The sequence below is a fragment of the Mobula birostris genome, chromosome 10 (genome assembly GCF_030028105.1).
Source record: "Mobula birostris isolate sMobBir1 chromosome 10, sMobBir1.hap1, whole genome shotgun sequence".
Lineage (NCBI taxonomy): Eukaryota > Metazoa > Chordata > Chondrichthyes > Myliobatiformes > Myliobatidae > Mobula > Mobula birostris.
This window is the reverse complement of record NC_092379.1, coordinates 46,764,840-46,789,340: the sequence shown is the minus strand read 5'-3', so window position 1 is coordinate 46,789,340 and position 24,501 is coordinate 46,764,840. Positions and strand designations below refer to the sequence as shown.

At 42.0% G+C, this 24,501-nt stretch overlaps 1 gene segment (V, D, J or C); it reads right to left on the bottom strand.

The window, feature by feature from the left end:
- Positions 1–1,209: 1,209 nt before the first annotated feature.
- On the bottom strand, positions 1,210–24,231 carry LOC140203966 (Ig heavy chain C region-like). The segment is given in 7 exon segments: positions 1,210–1,912; positions 2,314–2,634; positions 9,847–10,164; positions 11,991–12,293; positions 13,127–13,447; positions 22,373–23,993; positions 24,114–24,231. Coding segments are annotated over 5 exon segments (1,557 nt in total).
- Between the last annotated feature and the right edge of the window lie 270 nt (positions 24,232–24,501).

The following is a 24,501-nucleotide window of genomic DNA, read 5'->3' as shown; positions in this document are numbered from 1 at the left end:
ATGAAATCTGAAAACCATCAGCTTGGTTTATCTTTCCGAATACGATTTTGGCATGAACGCGATTTACAAATTTGCCTATGAAACTTCTGTCAGCAGAATCTCAGAGTGTGACGAAGAGGCATACAGCAGTGAGATTAATCAGCTGGTTGAGTGGTGCCGCAGCAACAACCCTGTTCTCAACAAGACTAAGAGAAATTAATTTATGTCGACTTCAGAAAGCAGAAGTCAAAGAAACACACCCCGGTCCTAATCGAGGAGTCAGCAGTGCAAAAGGTGAGGCATGTCAAGTTCCAGGATGTATTCTCTGAAGATCTATCCAGATCCCATAATATGGATGTAAATAGGAAAATAAGCATGCCAGTGGTATATTTTATTAAGAGTTAGAGAAGATTTGGTATATCAACAAAGACCCTGCCAAATTTTTACAGAAGTCTAACATTCAAGACGTCAGCATTCTAACTGGCTGAACCGCCACCTGGTATTTAGGCGCCACTGCAAGGGAACCGTAAATACCGCAGAGGGTTATGTGCAGCTTCTTCATAGGCACGAGGCTTCCCAACAGTGAGAACATGTCAAAAGGCGGTGCCACAAAGGGTTGGCAACAATCATTAAGGGCTCCCACCATCCAGGATGAGCCACTTTCTCATTATTGCCATCGGAAGTACTGGGGTATGAAGGCACACACTCAACTTTTTCGGAACAGCTTCTGTCCCTTCTTCATCAGATTCTGAATAATCCATGAACACATGAAAACTACCTCACTGGTTTCCCCCCTTTTATCACTACTCATTTATTTTTAAGCATCTCTTTGTTACTGTATTTTTCAGTATGTTTTATGTATCGCGTTGTACTGCTGCCGCAAACAGTAAAATTCGCGACATCGTCAATGAAAATAATCCTGATCCTTATTCCGAGCTGTTGTCTATTGACTATGGACTTTTTGCTTTTAAAGTTCAGGTGACGGGTACACATGCACGAACGAGTTTATCCGTCAAATCAGATCTCCAATCTAATCTCCACGAACTGCTAGGAACTGAATAACCTCAGTAATTACCGCTACACGTTGCCTCTCCCGTCTCCCTGCCATATTTGCGACATGTGAAAAGGAAAGCATAGAAGTATACTGCATATATTTACGAAGCTAATAGTTAAAACTGAATATGTTTTACTCTTAAGAGCAAAGATAAGAGCACACATGTGGAAGCCAAGAAGTTTTCATTCTGAATTTATTTCAATGTAATGTAGCATACAGAATAAATTGCTCTCTGCTATCTATCCGCGACTTACTAACATCTCCGAAGTACTATATTTTCAAAATCACCGTAAAGTTAAAAGCATTCCAATGTTATCTAGAGCTCATCACAACGTTATCGAACTGATGAGATTAAGGAAATATTTCATTTACGGTGGGATAATCTGAAGAGTGAATGCTATGCGTGGTCTTCAGTAAATCAGCAAAACGGAAACTCAAGCAGCTACGCAGTAAGCAATACACACTTCCAAACTATTAGTAATTAATTCACGGATAATTAGACACACGATTTAAAGCTGTCAGTTAGAACGAGTGACACGTTAACTAAAGTAGGTTTACCGTGGAATTTATTAATACTTCTGACTAAATTTGTTGATAGCGACGGATGTCCAACCAAACAGCTATAGGTGGTTGCCTTCTCCCAATCTTCTGCGCTGATCCTCAGCTTGCTGGTTACCGAGTTAGAGCCGTTTTCCTTATTGCTGTTAGGTTGGATGGAGTATCCCGAATGCAAAAGAGTGTCATTGGCCATCCAACCAACGTATATATCTTCCGGATAAAAACCGGTCGCGAGGCAAATTAGGGTAGCTGCTTCCTCGGCTTGAATCTCTTCAGCTGATGGGTACAAGAGGTAAGCTTTAGGGCGGTGCATTTCAGTAACTGGAAGGGAAACACATATGTTAAATTAGTTTCATCTGTGACTTGCTGATTACTCCGCATTTTGCATCTTCACCGGACTCCGGGTGTTCAAATATCAACAAACTCAGGAATGAGATCAGCTTTTCAACACCAGGCATATCAGCTCCAAATATAAATAAGTTGTTGCATTTGCTCGTTGTTATTAAGATACCATGTATAAATTTGCAGTTTTATTTATCTGAATGTGTGCTGTATTTACTTCTTTTCTACGTTACCACGGGTGTCCTGATCAGTTTTTTTTTCGTTTGGGTTGCTGTTACGCAACAGAATAGAGGAGATTATATTTTCGATTCTGTTGACAAGTTCATGAATGTCACTGCTACAAGTTTATTTGATGTACCATGCGGCCTCAAGGCACTTACCCTTGGATTTTTTGGTGGCGATTTTCAGTGGTGTTGGCAGATCACGGTGTTCGACGAAGCACAGGTATTCGGTTCCACTGTTCCACTCCTCTACACTGACCTTCAGTTTGGTGACGATGACGGATTTACTTCCCCTCCACTCTGGACCGTGTGTCTCCACTCCGTTCACTCTCCGACTTCCATTTACTCGCCAGGAGACTGTGACATTCTGCAAATCTGCGTAAACCACTTCGCACACAATTGTTGCTCTCCGAAGTGTCCAAATCTCTTCAAAGGAAGGCTTTTTTATGATGACATTAATATCAGCCTCACGGCATTCTTCTGGCAAGAAAGTGGGAATGGTTATATTCATTCTGTGATGTTCAAGATGTGGATTTTAACAACTGTAACAGGCCGGAGTAGCTCATAATCCCACTTACTACGCATTTCTCTGTGACTTTTTTCTGCTTGCCTAATACAGCTATTCTTGCCTTATCACCCTGACTCCTCTGTCTTCCTTGTCTGATATCCTCATTGACTCTCCCATTTACTTACACCACAGCGCAAACAGTACATTGACATGACTTTAACAGTAAGTACTTTCTCCCATTCATGGATGCAAACGTTCACCCTTAAATCTTCAAAATACTGAGGGAAAACGTGGTTTCCTTCATGGGTATTCACACAAATTGCGCAAAAGGTTTGTCTTCCAGTCCCCAGTGTGGTTCTAAAACAAGTTGATCGAACAATTAAGCGGAAAGTTATACTCAGAAACTGCAGCACTTTCTCCATTATGGACGGAGTAGAACGCTCTTCGAAATAAGAAAACAAAATATAACATGCCAATGAATTCTAATAAAGAACACTGTTTTGTGGCTAGCTGTTCAATATTTTAGGTCATATTTCGTGGGAGCGACTCCACTGGAAAAAGGAGAATTTGCCAGTAACGTGAAACCGAAGCGGCCACGCTGACTCCGTAGGTTACCACGTGCCATAAAATATAACGGAAACACGTATTAGCAGGGAGCGCTTGCCACTGAATTGATCTTGAAAATAATAAGTCTACTGCGATGTATGAGCCGACACTTGCATTATTTATCACCCAACGCATTCCAGAAAAAATATAAACTGTGGTATTAAAAATACAGTAACATTTGGAGGAGGAATTCAGTTTCAAGTGCGCACGAGCCTTTTGTAATTTTGCTCTATTACTTTTGTTTCGATTCTCGATGCAGCTGTTAAGTCCATTGTTTACCTGTCTTGCATAGAAAATGTGAGCTATTTTCCTAAATTGCTTTAATGTTTCTGGTGAAGCATAATTTTCACTGCTGTTGGGTAGCGTGTTACGGCATGCAAACCCATCGAAACTGAAGGGGAGGTGCTATACTCTACTTCCTCTGTCCATCATGGTATTTTGTGTTTGGGAGGTACTGTCAAAGTAGCACAGGTGAATAAAAGCAGTCCATTTTGTATATGTTAAACAGTACAGCAACCATGTACCAGAAGCGAATGAAATAAAAGTTTATGGCCCTAAAAGTTGAGGCGATCGATACTGGGGATTCAGATTCTCTTAGTCTATTTCTATGATATTACTGGGGGATACACTGTAATATGTCTGTTTACTGGGAATACAAACTATGTGGCATCGTGGGCTGTGGGAAAGATTCTGAGAGAATTTTGTGGCATTTAGACAAGATAAGTAAATTGGTAACTACTTAGCAGATTGAATGTAAGGTGGAAAACGTGAGGAAAAATAAATATGACGATAGTGTATTTTATGAATGGTCGGAGACTGAAGTATGTTGGTGTTTGGAGTGTTCTGAATGTTCTTGTGCATGAACCAATGAATATCCAGAGCAGATTGTTACAATTTATTTTAGTTATTGTCTGGAACCTATGTCGTAGAAATCTCACTTGGCAGTCGGTGCCAACGTTAGGATATGGTATCGACCTTCCCGCAAGGATACATGGACTGCTTCATTTGATGAGGCGTTGTGATTAGATTTGTCCAATATGCTTACATAAACGACCATCTGTGCTTATCATGGAAAGGAGTTCATTAATGAAGCTCCTGAAGTTTGCTAAACTGTCCTAACCATCTAATACGATGACGCCATTGTGCTTGTATAATTGATTTTCATCATTTTCTTTGGTGCAATTAATGGCTCCGACCTTTGCCAAACAACAACACGGAGCCACGGAAGCGCGACGCTATTACCGCTCGGAGCATTCTGGAGTTCGGAGTTTAATGCCTGCGCTGTTCTGTAAGATGTCTCTACGTTCTGCCCGAGGAATGCACGGTTTTTTTTCCCAGATGCTCCAGTTTCTTCCCAGAGTCAAAGAAAAACGTACCGGGTTGGTTAATTGGGGTCACTGAGAAGCATAACTCGCATGTGTCTGTATCGCAATGGAATAAATGGAATTATAGAGGCATGAGAGAGGAGCGTGTCCAGGTAGATTGGAAGAGGATACTGGTGGGGATGACGGCAGAGCAGAGATGGCTGAAGTTTCACAAGGCGCAGGATAGATATGTTCCAGAGAGAAAGATATTCTCAAATGGCAGAGGTAGGCAACCGTGGCTGACAAAGGAAGATAAGGACTGCATAAAAACCAAGGAAAGGGCATATAAGGTAGTCGAAGTGAGTGGAAATTTAGATGGTTGGAGAGCTTTACAAAAGGCAACTAAAAAAATCTATAAGAAGGGTAAAAGTCAAATATGAGGACAGACTGGCCAGTAATATAAAGCAGGATATTAAAAGTTTTTTAAAATTATATAAAGGGTAAAAGGGAGGTGAGAGTTAATATTGGACCATTAGAAAATGATGCTGGTAAGGTAGTAATGGGGGCAAAGAAGTATCAGATGAACGTAATGGGTACTTTGCATCCATCTTCACTGTGGAAGACACTAGCAGCGTACCAGAGATCCATGGGCATCAGGGAGCAGGAACGAGTGCCATTGCTATTACAAAGGAAAAAAAGTGCTAGGCAAACTTAAAGGTCTTAAGACCATAATACCATAAGACAAAGGAGCATAAGTCGGCCATTCGAGTCTGCTCCGCCATTTTATCATGAGCTGATCCATTCTCCCATTTAGTCCCACTCCCTCGCCTTCTCACCACAATCTTTGTTGCTCTGGCTACTCAGATACCTATCAACTTCTGCCTTAAATACACCCAATGACTTGGCCTCCACTGCTGCCCGTGGCAACAAATTCCATAGATTCACCACCCTCTGGCTAAAAAAATGTCTTCGCATTTCTGTTCTGAATAGGGGCCCTTCGATCCTTAATTCATGCCCTCTCATACTAGACCCGCCCCCCCCATCATGGGAAACAACTTTGCCACATCCACTCCGTCCATGCCTTTTAACATTCGAAATGTTTCTATGAGGTCTCCCCTAATTCTCTTATACTCCAAGGAATACAGTCCAAGAGCAGACAAACGTTCCTCATATGTTAACCCTTTCATTCCCGGAATCATTCTAGTGAATCTTCTCTGTAACCTCTCCAACGTCAGCACATCCTTTCTTAAATAAGGAGACCAAAACTGCCCACAGTACTCCAAGTGAGGTCTCACCAGCGCCTTATAGAACCTCAACATCACATCCCTGCTCCTATACTCTATTCCTCTAGAAATTAATGCCAACATTGCATTCGCCTTCTTCACCACCGACTCAACCTGGAGGTTAACCTTAAGGGTATCCTGTACGAGGACTCCCAAGTCCCGTTGCATCTCAGAACTTGGAATTCTTTCCGCATTTAAATAATAGTCTGCCCGTTTATTACTTCTGCCAAAGCGCATAACCATACACTTTCCAACATTGTATTTCATTTGCCTCTTCCTTGCCCATTCTTCCAATCTATCCAAGCCTATCTGCAGACTCTCTGTTTCCTCAGCACTATCGGCCCCTCCACCTATCTTCGTATCGTCAGCAAACTTAGCCACAAAGCCATCTATTCCATAATCCAAATCGTTGGATGTACAATGTAGAAAGAAGTGGCCCCAACACTGATCCCTGTGGAACACCACTGGTAACCGGCAGCCAACCAGAATAGGATCCCTTTATTCCCACTCTCTGTTTCCTGCCAATCATCCAACGCTCTATCCACGTATGTAACTTTCCCGTAATTCCATGGGCCCTTATCTTGTTAAGTAGCCTCATGTGTGGCACCTTGTCAAAGGCCTTCTGAAAATCCAAATATACAACATCCACTGCATCTCCCTTGTCTAGCCTACTTTTAATTTCCTCAAAAAATGTAATAGGTTTGTTAGGCAGGATTTTCCTTTAAGGAATCCATGCTGAGTTCTGCCTATCTTGTCATATGCCTCCTGGTACTCTGTAACCTCATCCTTGACAATCGACTCCAACAACTCCCCAAACACCGATGTCAAGCTACCAGGTCTATAATTTCCGTTTTGCTTCCTTGCCCCCTTCTTAAATAGCAGAGTGACATTTGCAATCTTCCAGTCCTCCGGAACCATGCCACAATCTACCGGCTTTTGAAAGATCATCGCTAATGCCTCCGCAATCTCCACAGCTACTTCCTTCAGAACACGAGGGTGCATTCCATCTGGTCCGTTAGATTTATCTACCTTTAGACTACTTAGCTTCCTGAGTACGTTCTCTGTCGTAATTGTGACTGCGCACACTTCTCTTCCCTGCCACCCTTGAGTGTCCGGTATACTACTGATGTCTTCCTCAGTGAAGACTGATGCAAAATACTCGTTCAGTTCCTCGGCCATCTCCTTATCTCCCATTACAATTTCTCCAGCATCATTTTCTATCGGTCCTTTATCTACTCTCACCTGTCGTTTACTCTTAAGGTACGTAAATCACCTGGGCTAGATGGTCTACATCCCAGAGTCCTCAGAGAGATTGCTGAAGAGATAACGGATGCATTGGCCATGATCTTTCAAGAATCACTTGATTCTGGCATGGTCCCGGAGGACTGGAAGATTGCAAATGTCACTCCACTCTTTAAGAAGGGAGGGTTATAGGCCAGTTAGCCTAATCTTAGTGGACAGGAAAGTGTTGGAGTCTATAATTAAGGATGAGGTTTAGAGGTACTTGGAGACTGATGATAAAGTTAATTCAAAGTAAGCATAGTTTCTGTGAAGGGAAATCCTGCCTGACAAATCTGTTAGAGTTCTTCGAGGAAGTAACAACCAGGATGGACAGAGGCGAGGGAGTGGATATCATTTACTTGGATTCTCAGAAGGGGTTTGATAAGCTGCCACACATGAGGCTGCTCAACAAGATAAAACCCTATCTCGTTACTGGAAAGCTGCTGGCGTGGATTCCAGAATAGCTGACAGGTAGGAGGCAGTGAATGGGAATAAAAGAAGCCTTTTTTCGGGTTGGCTGCCAGTGACTAGTGGTGTTCCTCAGGGGTCAGTAATAGGACAGCTGCTTTTCATATTGTTTATCAGTGGTTTACATAGTCGAATTGATGGCGTCGTGGTAGAATTTGCGGATGGTACGAAGATAGGTGGAGGGGTAGGTAGTGCTGAGGAAGCAATGCAATTGCAGCAGGGCTTAGATAAATTGGAATAATGGGGAAAAGTGGCAAATGGAACACAGTGTTGGGAAATATATGATAATACATTTTGGTAAAAGGAACAACAGTGCGGACTATTATCTAAATGGGTAGAAGTTTCAAATATCAGAGGTGCAGAGGGACTTAGGTGTCCTCGTGCAAGTCTCCCAGAAGGTTAATTTACAGGTTGAGTCTGTGGTAAAGAAGGCAAATGCAATGTTGGCATTTATTTCAAGGGGAATAGAATATAAAAGCAAGGAGTTTGTGCTGAGCCTTTATAAGACACCAGTGAGGTCGCAGTTTATGTATTGTCAACAGTTTTGGGCCGCATATCTCAGAAAGGATGTGTTGTCATTGGAGAGAGTCCTGAGGTGGTTCACGAGGATGATTCCAGAAATGACGGGAAGTACATATGCGGAGCGTATGGTAGCTTTGGGACTATACGCACTGGAATTGAGAAGAATGCGTGTGGATCTCGTTGAAACCTACCTATTGTTGAAAGGACGAGTTACAGTGATGTGGAAAGGATGTTTTCTATGGTGCGGGTATCGAGAACTAGATGGCACAGCCTCAACATTGACGGGCGACCCTTAGAACAGAGGTAAGGAGGAATTCTTTCAGCCAGAGCGTAGTACATCTGTGGAATGCTCTGCTACAAACTGCGGTGGAGGCCGTCCGTGCATATAGTTAAGGCGGAAGGTGATCGTTTCCCGATCGGTCCGGGCATCAAAAGATATGGCGAAAAGACAGGCGTATGGGGTTGAGTGGGATCCGGGATCAGCCATGATGGAATGGCGGAGCAGACTCGATGGGCTGAATGGCCTAATTCTGTTCCTATGTCTTATGGTTTTTGATCTTACTGTAAAATTCACCCGGAATTAGGTTAGGGTTAATCAGGTTTGTGCAGCTATTGGGGTGACGTTGCTCGAAAGACAGAAATAGCCTACTCTGCGCTGTATCACTAAATGAATGCATCATGGTTCGCTGTATAATGGGATCTAATGGTCCAAGCGATTGACAGAACTATGTTGACTTCGCAGCTTCCTGTGAATTACATTTCAGTTTCTCCATAAAACAGCTACGTCTGAAATCCTTAAACTCCCCGTAGATAGTCGTGGATGTTATGTTTTGTTGTGAGATCCAGGCCGAGGACCATCAACACCATGCGAGAGAAAAAAAACTGACACTCAGACATTTTTTCTCCAGTCCAGATCGAATAGCTGCTGATGGTACGGAGGATTTCAATACTTACTTAACTGTGACTCACATCAGTTAGTTGGACCTACATTTCTTTAAATATTCTAATATATAAGGCAGAATAGGACCTTCCGGCCATTCGGGCAGCGCCCAGCAACTCCCGATATAATCCTGGCCTAATCACTGGACAATTTACAATGACCGATTAACTTAGTAACCGGTAAATCTTCGGACTGTGGAAGGAAATCGGAGTAATAGGAGGAAATCCACGCATTGCACAGAGAGGACGTACAAAATCCTGACAGAGGATGGCCCCACCCAGTTATTCATGCCAAACACATCGGAGACTCATCGCTAAACCATCGGTCTATTACCTGTGAGCTATTACTACACTAATCCGAATGTATTGATTATACTCCACTTGAGCTTAAACAAGTCTGTTTACAAGTGTGGTCCATTAAACAATCTTAGAATATAATCAGAAACGCCAAGAATGGACTCCAGTCATATTGTCATTCAGCATTTAATGTACGTACACATTCCTTCAGCTTTACCCTATTTAGCTCCTATTGGTGAGGCAAATTAATATTATAATGCAGCTTGGCTTCTCAGGTTCAACAGAGATCCGATTACATCTCATGAATTTTAGTTGACGCTCATATATGTTATTTTAGCGGACCACCAGAGAGGTCTGATTACAACTATAGTACATTACAATGATCGTTTCAATCTGCTTATTGCCGACCTTTGTTGTATTTTTATCTCTTGACTGGGATGCAAAGCACGGAATGGATGTGAGCCTTTTGGCAAATTGTACTTACCTTTCGGGGTCCTGATGTTTGCTTTCACAGTAGATTGTGAAGGTGGGTGCGTGGCGACACAGGAGTATGTTGCGTCCTTCTTCCAATCGGCTGAAGTCAAGTAAAGGAGGCTTCTGGTGTTGAAGGTCATGTCCTGTTGAAGTGCAGTGGGGAAGCTGGTAGCGTTCGAGTAGAATGCGGCTCCGTCCTTCTGCCACAAAACGGTTATGTCATCGGGGTAGAATCCCGTTATCATGCATGTGAGCGTAACGATACCCACAGTTTTAATCTCCTCTGGAGACGGGGGCATGAGGCGTACCCTTGGTTCCACTGCTTTGGCTGCAAGAGAAGGTCGACCAGTGTTAATCTCCAAAAACTGTCTTTTTACGAAATGTGGTTGAAATGAAACGGTGCAAATAATCAGCTGGACTTGTAGGATCTCCGGAGAAGAAACATTGCCCCCTTTCTATTTGACAAGATTTCTAACAAAGCGCTTGTCAAGTTGTTTAAGACTCCATGGTGAGCAGTCTACTTGTTAGTGAGCTACTAAGGGTAATGGCGACAATAACTTTCTGTTCGGAATTATGCTGCGTGCGGCGTACCACAGTCCTGTGATCTTTGTTGTTCGTGATAGAAATAACCATTTCCATGTGCTTATAGGAAGTATAATTTTTCAGGTTATGGTTGACACTAAACTTGCTGAATCGTGAGGCTTGGTGTCTAAACCTGTGACACGACACAGATCAAATAGAAAGTTGCACGTGCGGCGGCAGATGAACTTTAATAGCTCTTTATTAAGAAACGTTTATGAACAGAGAGATATTGTAGTTCAAGTCCATAGTACCCTGAAAGCGGCAGCACCGCTAGGTGGAATGTTGACCAAGGATCACGACATACTTGCCTTCTTAGATCGGGGTTTAGCACGTGAAAGTTGGGAAATTCTGTTTTAAATTTACCAAACACTCGTGCACTCCCGTTTGAAATACGGAGTTCAGTTCTGGTCGCCGCTTTATAAGATAAATGCGCTGGAAAGGGTGCATATGATATTCAACTGTATGTTAACTGGATTGGAGAACCTCAATTATGGCGAGCAATTGGATAGGCTGGGCTTGTTTTCTCTGGAGTGAAGGGAACTGAGGAGTGACCCAATGAAACCAGATACAATTATTAGCGACAAAGATAGGCTAAATAGACAAAATCGTTCCTTATTACTAGGCTATGAAATCCAAAGAGAACACATGCTTAAGTTAAGAGAAGGAGCTTTAGGGAAAGGTATATCAAAGGAAATTGTTGATATCTGAATCATGCTGGACGTGGACGTGGTCACTACATTGAGAAAATATTTGGACGATCACTGAAGTAGGAAAGATATTTAAAGAATTATTTTCTGTTACTACACATTGGATTGAGATAGATGTGAAACAGCTTTTAATATGGATTTCAGAGGACCAGATGTATTTGTGTTGTGTGATTTTATGACTTTGCGATAATTGAGTGTGGTAGCACAGGGATACCGCTATTAGTATATCTGACGCAAATCTCTAGAAACCTGGTTTCAGTATTGATCTGCTCCGCTGGATTTTATACGGTTGTCGAGTGACTGCTCGCGTTTAATTTAGATTCTTCAATTCCCATGTCGGCGAACATGCAGGTGCTTGCTACGTTGACTAGTATAACTTACTCTTAATGTGGAGGTGGAGAGTAGAGTCTGTGAGGAGTTGTTGAAACTACAAAACAATTTTTAAAAAATGTAGTCCTGACGAAGGGTCTCGGCCTGAAACGTCGACTGTACCTGTTCCTAGAGATGCTGCCTGGCCTGCTGCGTTCACCAGCAACTTTGATGTGTGTTGTTTAAAAAATGTAGAATTCGTTAGTGCCGATGCGCACTCTGTTTTACTGGGCCGAAGAGGCTGCCCCTATGTTCTAGGACCCTATATTTCCAACATTTCGTTTAATAATGCATTGGGGGAACTTTATCGGTGCACTAATTATCGCAAGGCCCGTCTTCCCCTGAATTATATAATGCCTTACAACTCTACCAGAGGCCAACTCGCTCACCACCATGCCTGTTTTCCTCTGCAATCTGCTGACTGACTTTCAGCAGTTTCTGTTCCTCTTTCTGCATCTGCACTGCTTTGCATTTCGATTGTTGCTATTGCACCCACCTTTTGCGTTTCGTGTCCTTTCTGATAAGGGAGCAGCTGATTGATTGTCCTGCACCGAGCAGGAGTATTCTACCCCGCTGTCCCACTCGGCCACGCTGCTGGTCAAACGGCCGACTGTCATGTACTGACTTCCGATCTTAGCTGCTTGTTCTGTTTGAACACCATCAGCCCTTTCCTTCCCACCCACTGTCCAAGAGATGGAAACCTCAGCTGGAGTTGTGGCGATCACTTCACACACCAGTGTGGCAGTTTTGTTTATCCACATTTCTTCAACGGTAGGATCTCTGAGAAACAATGCGAAACCTAGAACACAAAATTGAGAGGATGATTTATTGATGACGAACCTGAAACTTAGCAATGATTTCAATTTAATAATAAAGAAGGGCGAAGGGACGGATACATTCGGACATTCCCTGAAAGGACGACATGATAAAATACCGGAGTGGCTTGTGGCAGAATAGTCAGAGGTATGGAGCTAGCCAGAGAGGCAGACTGAGCGAGGACAGAACACAGAAAGTTAGAATGTGGAAGCGAATATTAGATGGAAAAAGGCAGCGTCTAAGATCATTCCATGTATTTATGCAAAAATGAAAGACCAGTTTAGCACGAGGTTTAACTGTTGAAGTCTTCCGGTGGCTGCCTCGACTACTTTCTTCCTTTCATTTATTTCTTTTCCAACACTTTCCTTATTGCATGCTATTCCAGCCAGAAATATAACATATCAGCCCTAACGTGTTGCGAAATTTAAAGAGGATCGCAGCAGATTTCCTCATCCCTTGCCCTTGCTTCTCTTTTAAGATGCCCGGATTCCTTAGAATCGTTTCGGATACACAAATTCTATTCGATGCATTAACGTGATCGGAAAACAATATTCAATGACGCACCATGACATATTGTAACTACAGTTTCCAAGATTTGTTTGGAATTCTTACCTCTGATATTTCATATTTGCTCCCTAAACCTTCAGAATCACATTCCTGTCTGTCCCTTATCCAAACTTTATATTGACGTTCATCTCAACCTTTATTAGTCTGGTTCTTTTTAATTCTCTTTGATAAATGATCACAACCCAACAACTGTAAAACTGAGGATGAAAGTGGAAATATTTCACCTGTAAATTGGGAACTCCCTCTCACCTGACTCAGCTCGTATTCCTTTGCGGATGTTGCTGCTGGTTGCAGAGTGGGATACTTGGCACGTGTACACAGCACCACTGGCCCATTCGTTCACAGGCACTTTGAGCACACTTGCTGACGTAAACGTTTCGTCTGATGTTTTAGCCGGAGGTCTGGTGATAAAGCCGGACTGTACGGCTTGTCCGTTTTTCTGCCAGCTCACTGCGATGTTTTCAGGTAGGTATTCGCTCATGAGACAAATCAATTCCACAGAACCCCGTGCCTTTTGTTCGTCAGTTGCAGAATAGACAAGATTGATATTTGGTGGTATCGGTTGCCTTGCTAAAATTAACAAAAATACAAGACTTACTTCTACTGATTTGGTTAGACACTTAACACTGTCCTGCAAAATATTCATCTCAGAAACATAGTTTAAATAATTCGATCAATTTTACGTTTTTCTTCGTGAGATCTTGTTAAGCATAAGACAACTATAATATTCCTTACTTCAAGAGCTTAGCGCTTCTGAGACGTTTTGGCTGAAGGTATTCAAGCTGCGGTATTTCCTTCAGTATAATGGTATCAGAGCTTACAGTGAATATTTCGTGTACGTTGAATGGTATCTTGAAATTTCGCCTGATAAACTCTTGGCGTTTCAAAGGTGGTCACGAAGCAACACAGAGAAGAAAGATTGAAAATCCAGCTGCCAGAATAACAATCTTTCACTCAATGTCAGCAACACCAAGGAGCTGATTATTGACTGCAGGAGGAACAGACCGCGGGTCTATCAGCCAGTCCTCATCTTGGGAGAGAATCACCAACTTCAAATTCCTCAACCTACACGGAATCCAAGCTCGTAAGTGTCATTAGAAAGAAAACATAGCAGTGGAACTGCTTTCTTAGAAGTTTGAGAAGATTCAGCATGTCACCTAAAACGTTAACAAACTTATGTAGATATGTGGCAGAATATACTATTGGAAATACCAATGCTCTTTAGTGGAAAGCCTACAAAAGAGGTTGTGGATACCGGCCAGTGCATTACGAGTAAATCTTCCCCCCCCCCCCCCCCCCCGCCCACCATTAAGCTCATCTATATGGATGGCTGTCACAGGAAAGCAGTATTTATCTTCAAGGACCGCCGCCATCCGGGCGACACTCTCTTATCGCTACCGCGATCAGAAAGGAGGTACAAAAGCCTCAGAACCCAAACCATCAGATTCAGAAACAATTATTACCCCTTCAAGATCATGTTTTTGAACCAGAAAGGATACCTTCACTCAACTTCATTCACCCTGATCCTGAGCCTTTCCCACAAACCACAGCTCACTGTAAAAAAATCATCTCATGTTGTCGATGTTTATTGTTTATTTATTTATTATTGTTATTTTATTTGCTTTTTAAATTGATTTGCACAGTTTGTGTTTTGCCCATTGGTTGTTCATCTTGATGTGTACCGGTTTTCATTGATTTTATTCTGTTCAATCATATCAATGAAATTCATTTAATATGAATACCCGCAAGAAAATTAACTTCAGGCTTGTATATAATGACGTATATGTACTTTGATTATACTTTGAACTTTGCACTTTGATGATCATGATGTACTTAATACTCGCAGCAAAAATACGAGTAGTGCAAAGTTTGTTAAAAGGTGATCATATCTGAAACGTCGTCAATCTGCCCATAGCACACAACACTGTATTTTATAATCTGCACAATTACATTTTTTCAAACTGCACCTTAATGTTGATGAGTGTCGAGGTGTACTGAATGTGGGAATCAACATGGCAAGTTTACAGTGTGCCCGCTGAGATGAACCTGGCATTAGATAGCATTGATCATTATGCCACTTTAATTCTCCAAGTCCACCCTGCCCATTAAGTATCCCGTTTTACACTACGAGAGACAATTTCCAGTGCCCGGTGGGATGAAACTGAAGCAAACTCGTGAAATGCGCCGTTTGTGTCAAATCAAATTAGCCAGGAATATACTGGGCAGCCTGCAAAAATTACCGTTTCCGGCGCCGACATAGCACGCCCACACTCACTAACCCTAAGCGTAATGACGGACAAGAATGTACAAACTCCTGACAGACGGGAATTGAACCCCAGTCTTATAGCTGACACTGTAATTGCGTTATTCCAACTGCTCGCTAGAATCACATGGATAGGTGTTGGGTCCCAAATATTTATAATTGGTCTAAACGATAAGGACGAAGGCAACATGGATATTTAGAAAGAGTTTTGGAGAAGTAGAAGGCACACGGTAGCTCAGCAGTTATCGCAACGCTATTGTCATTCGGCGAGTCTGATTTTGGAGTTCAGTACTGGCCCCGTCTCTGAGGAGTTTGCTTGGTCTCCCGAGACCGTGTGGGTTTCCTCCCGATACTCTAATTAACTCCTACAGACCAGTTAGTAAATTGTCCTATGGTTAGGTTAGGATTAAAAAGGAGAGTTGCAGGGAGGCGTGACTAGTTGCGAAAGAAGGTCCTTTCTGTGCTATATCTCTGAATAAAATAAAGGCAATAAGCGAAAAATATAGAAACACGTGTTTCGATCCACCGAATGTGTGCCGAACTTATACAAGTCATTTACACTAATTCTACATGAATCAATTTTGGTTTATTCGCCTCCACAATCACAACAATTCCACCCAAGTTCTTTCATTGTTCTAAGCACTGTGAGCTGTACTTTTTTGACAATTAACTAACCAACTGCACGGCTTTGGGATGAGGGAGGAAACTGGAGCATAAATGTGGGGTTCCTCTTTTATGACAAAGTCTAGGTAAAGTTTTCTTTTCTCTCGTAGTGTATTACAAATGTTGAAATTATTTAAATGCAGTAAGAGGTTATTGCAAAACATTTTAAAGCAGAGACGGATGCGTACATACAAAGCAAAAGGCAATCACATATCACGGGTGGGGAGTGAAGGTTTGAGCTCATAATAAGACTGACGCTGGTGAAGTGGAAAAGTAGGATCTGCGACGGGATGGCCAGGTCCATTTCCTAATTTGTATATTTGAATTCTTGCCTTGAGTGTAAGCAAAGGAGTCAGAAGCCAAGGGTGAGGAGAGTTGGTGAGCAGATTTAATTTAATAGTTGCACCAGTTGAGGGAAATGGGATGGGAAATCACATCCATAATGTCGCTGGAGTTATGAAGTCACTGTCTGAAGCGTGCGTGCAGGCAACAACTGTGATCCTATTTTGAAAATGCATGGTTCCCTACAGTTTGCAAGATGCAGGAGGTTGGGCTCACATTGGATACTATGGGGTTAAAAGCCTCATTCCTTCTGGGCCTTCTCTTACGCATTACTGTACTACTAACCAACTTTCGATCACCTGCGCAGTTTACATGGGGTGGGAAAGTGAACAAATAAAAACGAGGAAGCGACAAGCAGAGTAGTCATTGTGTAAGTAGAGCAGTGTTGGAGTAGGGAGGATTTGACTCACCAGGCTTGAGCGACAACACACTTGTGCGAGGTAAGTATCAGGTTACTTTCTTCTTCTATATTCTTCCTCGGTTGGTACAGAGAGCAGTGAGGATTGCTCCAGGGACGTGTTGTGTTCTTTGTGTGAGAAGTGGAACTCTGGGAGACCTCCAGCCTTCTGGATAACCACATTTGTATCAGGTTCACCGAACTTCAGCTCCTCAGAGAACGTGCTGTGGAACTGGAGCTGCAGCTCGTTGACCTTCGGCTCATACGGGAAAATAAGGAGGTGAGAGATTGTACCTACAGGGAGTGGTCACCCCTAAGCTTGGCGACTGTCAGGAGAAGGAAACAAAATGGGCAGCCAATGCAGAATACCTCTGTGGCTGTTCCCCTCAAAAATAAGTATATCATTTTGGATCTGGTGTGTGTGTGTGTGTGTGTGTGTGTGTGTGTGTGTGTGTGTGTGTGTGTGTGTGTCCGTGTGGTGCAGTACGACGACCTACCAGCAGGGGGAAACCGCAGCGATAGGGTTTCTGGCACCGCATCTGCTGCTGTGGCTCAGAGAGGAAGGGGGCAGAAGCGGACTGAACTAGTGATAGGATCAGTTGACGCGAGCATCTGTGGACACGATAAAGGCACACGGATGGTATGTTGCTTCCTAAGTGCCAGTGTCAGAGACATCTTAGAATGGATCCATAGGATTTTAAAGGGGGAAGATGAGCAGCCAGAAGTCTTGGTACTTAGTAGCACCAATGGCATAGGTAGGAGAAGGGAGGAGACCTGAACTGAGAATTTAAACTGCTTAGTAAAAAGCTGAAAACCAGGACTTCTAGCGTTGTACTCTTTGGAGTTCTGCCTGTGCTACGCCACAGTGAGGTTAAAAGTAGGATGGTTAAGCAGGTGAATGTATGGCTGAGGAACTAGTGAAGGAACACTGTTTAAGATTTATGGATCATTGGGATCTCTTCTGGATGACCTACACAATAGGAGCGTTTTGGGGACCAATATACTTGCGGAATGTTTGCAAGAGCTGTTGAAGAGGGTTTGAACTAACTTGGCAAGGTGATGGGAAACTGTGAGATAGTGCTGAGGATGTGGCAGCTGGTATGTAAGCAGAGGCAGTGTGCAGTGGGATTGTCAAGAAGGTCAAGTAGATGATTGGGCAAAATGACAGTCAGTGAGTTGCAGTGTAACAGGGGTCAAATGCAAAAATGGTTATGAATACTGGACAGAAGATCTTATATTTGAATGCATGCAGTTTGCGAAATAAGGTAGATGATTTGTGGCGCAGTTTGAGACTGGCAGATATGACGATATAGGCATCACTGAGTCGTGGCTGAAAGAAGATTATAGTTGGGAGCTTAGCACCCAAGGATACACATTGTAAGGAAAGAACAGGCAGGTAGGCAGAGGGAATGGTGTGATTCTGTTGGGAGAAAATTAAATTCAATCCTGAGAAAGAGGTGATACAGGATCGAAGATGTAGAATCGTTATAGGTAGAGTTAAGGAACAGCAAGGGTAATAAGGCATTGACGGGAGATACCTACAGACCTCCAGGATGTGGGCTGCAAATTATAACGGGGGATAGAAAATGCATTTCCAAAAGGCAATGTTATGATATTCATGGGAAATTGAAGTATGCAGATAGACTGTGTAAACCTGGCTGGTGCTGATTTTGGATCCCAAGAGAGAGAATTTTTAGAATACTTATGGTATGACATTTACAGCAGGTTGTGGTTCAAACCACTAGGATATCAACTATTCAGGATTTGGTGTTATGAAATTAACTGGAAATGGTTAAGGGGCTCAAGGTAAAGCAAACTTTGGGAGGCAGTGATCATAACAGAATTCAACCTGCAATTTGAGAGGGAGAAGCTAAGGTCACGTGTATCAGTATTACAAGAGGTGTAAAGGGTACTATAGAGGCACGAGAGAGGAACTGGCAATAGTTTTATTGAAAGCCGACACGAACAGGGATGACGGTAGAACAGCAATCGCTGGAATTTCTGGGAGCAATTCGGAAGGCGCAGGGTTGATACATCCCAAAGAATTAGCGTTCTTAGGCAGGACGACATAACTGCATCTGATAAGGGAGTCCTAACCAACAAAAAAAAAATCAGAGCTAATATTGCAGGAAGTTAGAGGGTTGCGAAGCTTTTAAAAATCAACAGAAAGCAACTAAAACCCCATCCATAAGGAGCGGAAATATTAAACATGAATATCAACTAGCCAATAATATCAAAGAGCATACCATTATTTACAGATATATAAAGAGTAAAAACGAGGCTAGAGTAGATATCAAACCACATGAAAATGACACTGGACAGCTAGTAATGGTGGACAAGGAAATGACCGACGAATTGATTAAGTATTTTGCATCAGTTGTCACTGTGGAAGACACTGGCAGTATGCTGGATACCCGAATGTGTCATGCAGCAGGAGTAAGTGCAGTTGCTATTACTAGGGAGAAGGTGATTGGAAAGTTGATAAGGCTGCAGGTAGATAAGTCATCTGGACTAAATGGACGACAGCCGAGGGTTCTAAAAGTGGTAGCTGATGAGATCGTGGAGGAATTAGCAGTGATCTTTCAAGAATAACTAGATTGTGGCATGATTCCGGAGGACTGGAAAATTGCAAATGTCACTCCACTCTTCAAGAAAGGAGGGAGGCTGAGTAAAGTAAATTATAGGCCAGTTAACCTTACCTCAGTGGTTGGAAAATGTTTGATTCCATTGTTAAGGCTGAGGCTTCAGGGTTCTTAGAAGCATAGTTTCCTTAAGGGAAAAATCCTCCCAAATCATTTAGAACTCTTTGAAGAAGTAGCCTCGGCATTACGGGCAAGATACCAGCATGGATAGAGCATTAGCTGATTGGCAGGAGGCAAAGAGTGGGAATAATGCAAGTCTTTATTGATTGCCTGCCGTGACTGGTGTTCTACAGTGGTCTGTTGGGCCGCTTCTTTTTACGTTATATGCCAATGAATTGCATGACGGAGTTGATGATTTTGTGGCCGTGTGCGGAGGATTCGAGATATGCTGAGAGTCGGGTAGTGTTGAGAAAACAGGGAGTCTGCAGAAAGACTTAGACGGATCAGGAAAATGAGCAAAGCTGTGGCAGTTGTAATACGAAGACAAAGTGTATGGTCATGGCCTTCGGTAGAACGAATTAAAGCCTAGACTATCTTTCTGAATGAGGAGAAAATTGAAAATAAATCTGTGATGTAAAGGGACTTGGGTGTCCTTGTGCAGGATTCCTCTAAAGATTAATTGGAAGTTGAATCGGTGATGAGGAAGGTAAATTCAATATTAGTATTCATTTTGAGAGGTCTAGAATATAAAATCAAGGATGTAACGCTTTATAAGACACTGGTAAAGCCTCATGTGGAATACAGTGAGCAGTTTGGGGCCTCTTATCTTAGAAAGGATGTGATGACATTGTTGAAAGTTCAACGGAAATTCACAAAGGTGATTCCGAGTTTGAACGTCTATCAGATGTGGAGCGTTTGATGGCTCTGGCCTGTATTCATTGGAATTTAGTAAATATAAGAGGGTGATCACGTTGAAACGTATCAAACGTGGAAAAGCCTAAATAATGTGGACGAGGAGAATATGGTTCCTGTTGTGAGGGAGTCTAGAATCAGAGGGCACAACGTCAGAACCGAGGGACGTCCATTTAGAAAGGAGATGAGGATGAATTTCTTTAGCCAGAGGGTGGTAAATCTGTGGGTTTCGTTGCCAGATCATTGAGTGTATTTAAAGCTCAGGTTGATGGATTCTTGATAAGTCTTGGCGTGAAAGGTTTCAGGGAGAAGGAAGGAGTATATGGTTGAAAGGGAAATCGATCAGCCATGATGAAATGGCGGAGCATACTCGTTGAGCCGAATGGCCTAATTCTGCTCCAATGTCATGGCCTTATGGGTAATCTTGGGTACTAATTGAGAGACTTCATTCTAACGTCACTGGATTTACAAGGGAAGGAAAGATGAGGATAAAATATGTGCATTGAGTTATGGGGACCAAGACAGAAAACCCGGGTGTCACTTGTTGAAGGGAAGGGAACCTTGAGACGACTTGGAGATCAGGAGCCATCCATTCGTGTCATTGGACTGAATAACAGGTGCTGGTATCAAAACAGCTTCCTTTCGATTGTCATTAGTACAGTAAAATAGAAAAGGCATTGATTTAGTTTGGAAGTGTTCAATAAGTTCACCGTTTGATACTCCTCTGTCGAATCCTTCCCAAATTTTCGGTTAAGTGCGCGGAATCGGCTGTGTTTGACGTCTGAGAAGCTCCTTTCACCAAAATGATCAAAACCCAAGGGGCAGGTCTACTTTAATTGCTAGAGTATTGGGAGAAAATGGGCTGGGCAGGCGGAATATTATACAACAGCGCTACATGCGAACAAAGACGACTTTTTTACTTGCCTATTTAAAAAATAAAACACGTAGAGTTGGACTAGGTTCCAACAAAAATACAAACAAAAACGAGATTCAGAGGATTTTTAAAACCATCTAAGTTCGGACAAAGGAGCTCCACAGCATGTTTAAAACTAAGAAAGGTGAAGCAATAAGGTCAAGTAAATTGCACGAATTATGGGTAGTTTTGCAAATTGCTTCCCTCCGTTTTTGTGGGTCCCAGGATACCGTCAGACGTTTACCTTCTTTTGAGTTTGTATTGTGGAGGGATTTCTTGTAGGCACTATCGTTCAATTCATTTGATGAAAATTAAATCCCGTTTCGCAGCAATGTTTCCATTGCAACCTATATTTTAGCTTACTGATTAACTAACGGCAGCTTTATATTCTGTACTGCAACACAGTCTGTTTAACACTGGGGACTCTTATAATTGGTGTCTTTACCAATACTGAACATCTGAAATAACATTCATTACGATCTGGAGTGTAACTTTTAATTGAACTTAGCTCCGTGGCGATTGACTTAGAAGCATTCAGCGAGATGGTGGAGACTTAATATTATCATGTCCTGGTTTCACAGAGTAAGTTGATTATGTCATCATTCAACCAGTATCTCTTCTGGCCTTGCGATCAGAACCACATTTCGCCTACCTCTGCCCTCCCTGACCATTCTGACTATTGACATTAAAATATAACCAAAGGTATACAAGTCAAACGAGTCTGACAATATTTGTTTCATCCAGTACTTCCAGACTTGTACGAATTTTAAGGAGTTGTTAGACCACGATTTGTGTTTCTAAATGAAAGGCATTTTATTCTATTTCAGCAAAGTACCAAGTTGTTTTTACTACGAGTTTATGCTTCAACTTCTCCGCCAAGTATCAGATTATTAAAATACTGTTTATATTTCTATCCACCCCTTTGTGCACTAAAACCTATTTCATCTTCAAAGTTCTTTCGTACTTGGGTTCACATTACACACTAAATCTTCATATATTTGAACCGATAAAGAATTTTTCTCTAATATAGGTATCGCACGGCACTGGAGGTCATGTCTGCGACCAGTGGGAAGTTAATCGGCACTCAAATATATGAAAAATCGTATTATATCAATGCATAAGGTAATACTTTAAAGTTACTTTCGGAGGAGGCGTGCAGCAGGTCGAGGGTAATTGGTGCGCTTCGATTTGTAAAAATACTCCAAGCTCAATTTTCTTTTTAGCCAACGAAAATACTATAGTGGGACAAAAGGCGCGTATTTAATTTCTTCGGGACATTTCAGCGAGTTAGCATTTTTCTATTCCAAAAGTACATTATCATATTGCCCTACTCCGTTTGCATAATTTAAATTAGAATATAATTGCCCTTCTCATCGGAGAACAATATGCACTTGCCCAAAATGCAATAAAAGATGTCACTTACCAGCTTTCACAGTCAGCTTTGTGCCACCTCCGTATTCGCAAACACAACGGTCTACTTCCTATTCAGCCCAATACAGAAAGCAATACTTAAAAGTGAATTATAGAGGTAGGTCTTCCAGAATAAGACTGGAACAAAAGGCTTGACAATATATTCAAGTTGTCAATGGGTCTCAATTTCTTTCAGTTTTCCTCCGCCCTTGTGTTTGTTTGGCGCATTATAAGGGCATGTGATATTGAAACCGGAATTTTGATGATTGAGAACCAAGGAATGTGGGTAGAATTCAACCCAAAGAAGAAGTGTTTTTTTCCAAATTATGTCGAGCAACATCCATGAATGTAAAGGCACAGTTTGTAATCCCATTTTCAAATCGACGAATAAAATAAAACTTTTCCGGAGGTTTGTGCTATGGCTTAGACCACTGTGGCATAGTACAGGCACATCATTTCACGTGAGTACAATAACCTCACTGTTGTAAATAGTGTATAAATTCGTCAAGTAATCCAACACCTCCATGATATCAGGGCACTGTACATGAATGAAATGGTTTTACTGGCTTCTGTCGAAATAACTCCCAGTCAGGCAGATATTAACGAAAATATCAAAGCTTTGTTATTAATATGATTATAACATTTGTACTACAATTACACAAATATATAGAGGAAGGCTCCATTAGGCATACCAGTGTCTGGCAGAGGTAGAATGTTTGGGAGTGAAAAGTTTTAGTCGCTGAATGAATGTCTTGCATTAGTTTTGCATAAAGAACTGTGGAAGAGATTTATGTATGATGGGAATTGAAGATTCATCACTGTGACACGCCCCATACACACAGTCATTGATACTAGGACTAAAAGGTTCCTTGTACATCAATACAAGATCATGAGGTCAAGGGGCAAATTGCAATCTTGCTGAACACCGTTTATATTCCATACAACTACTTTTATGACCAATAATCCTTCGAAAATAGTGTCTGCACTGTACGGTTCAGAAATAGGTTAGCATTGTCCTTTCTCCAATTACCAAATGCATTGGTGTTTTTTTGAATTGCAGAGTCCGTGTTTTGGATCACTGTGACAGTATATACTGGCACAGTGGTTGATTCAATAGCAATAAAGTCACCATTTGCATAACTCTGGAAGGAGAGTGACGCTGCACCTCCAACTGTGCCCACTTGGATATATGCGGCATAGTGACTGTCGCTAACTTTTTATAAACCAACCCTCGCTCTACAGTGGAATCCGTTACTGCTCAGCAATTTTCTTTTCCACAGGACCGAAGCAATAACAGTTTCTTGCGTGAAAGATTTTCAAACGTATTTGAATTGGCTTGTGCTCAGTTTCGTTACTGTGGCAGTCACAAGCCTGGCAGAAATACGTGGCTGTGTCTTCAGGTATTAGATTCCTGATCGTCAGGGAAAAGGCCTTTGTTGGCTTGTTGACAGATTCCGCATATCGTCCTCTAATCGATAAGCTTTCCCTATTGCTTTGACCCGGCCTTTGGCGGTACCAATATGTGCTATACAGGTCACAGGAAGTATCTTTTAAAACACAGTTGATGGTCAGAGTTTCGCCTGGTTGTTTTGTTGCTTCTCTTGGTGTCTGTTCTACCCATGCACTGAAGGCATCTGAAGGGAGAAAAACATATTTAATCATCGCATATCTGAAGGATTTAACATAAAATGAAATTTGTTTACGCAACGGTAAAATAGTAATCATTATTCTCTTTAAAAATGAACTGCACGTACTGGGTAGCCACGCTAAAAATATCGATACACACAAAATATTCATTGTTTCTTCACGACCAGAAAGCCTGTTAAGTAGAGAAAGTTCCAGACAGCAGCGTCAGTTGTCTGTGCAACCATGTGGAGGACCAAAGACTTTATAAGCCTCGAGAGCCTGGGCTCATTTGCATAATTCAGTAGACGTATTAACTGCGATTATAGCTCGAATAATGATATGCATTATATCCGATATTTCCATAACTACATCGGTGAAATATATGACGCATTAACATAAATGTATGGATAGAGATATAGAGAAAGGTCTTCATTGCTTCCTTCCATCCGCACTGAATGTATTTCCATTATTCTTTGCTTTATTATCTGGAGAGGGCTTCAAAAATATGTTAAAAGC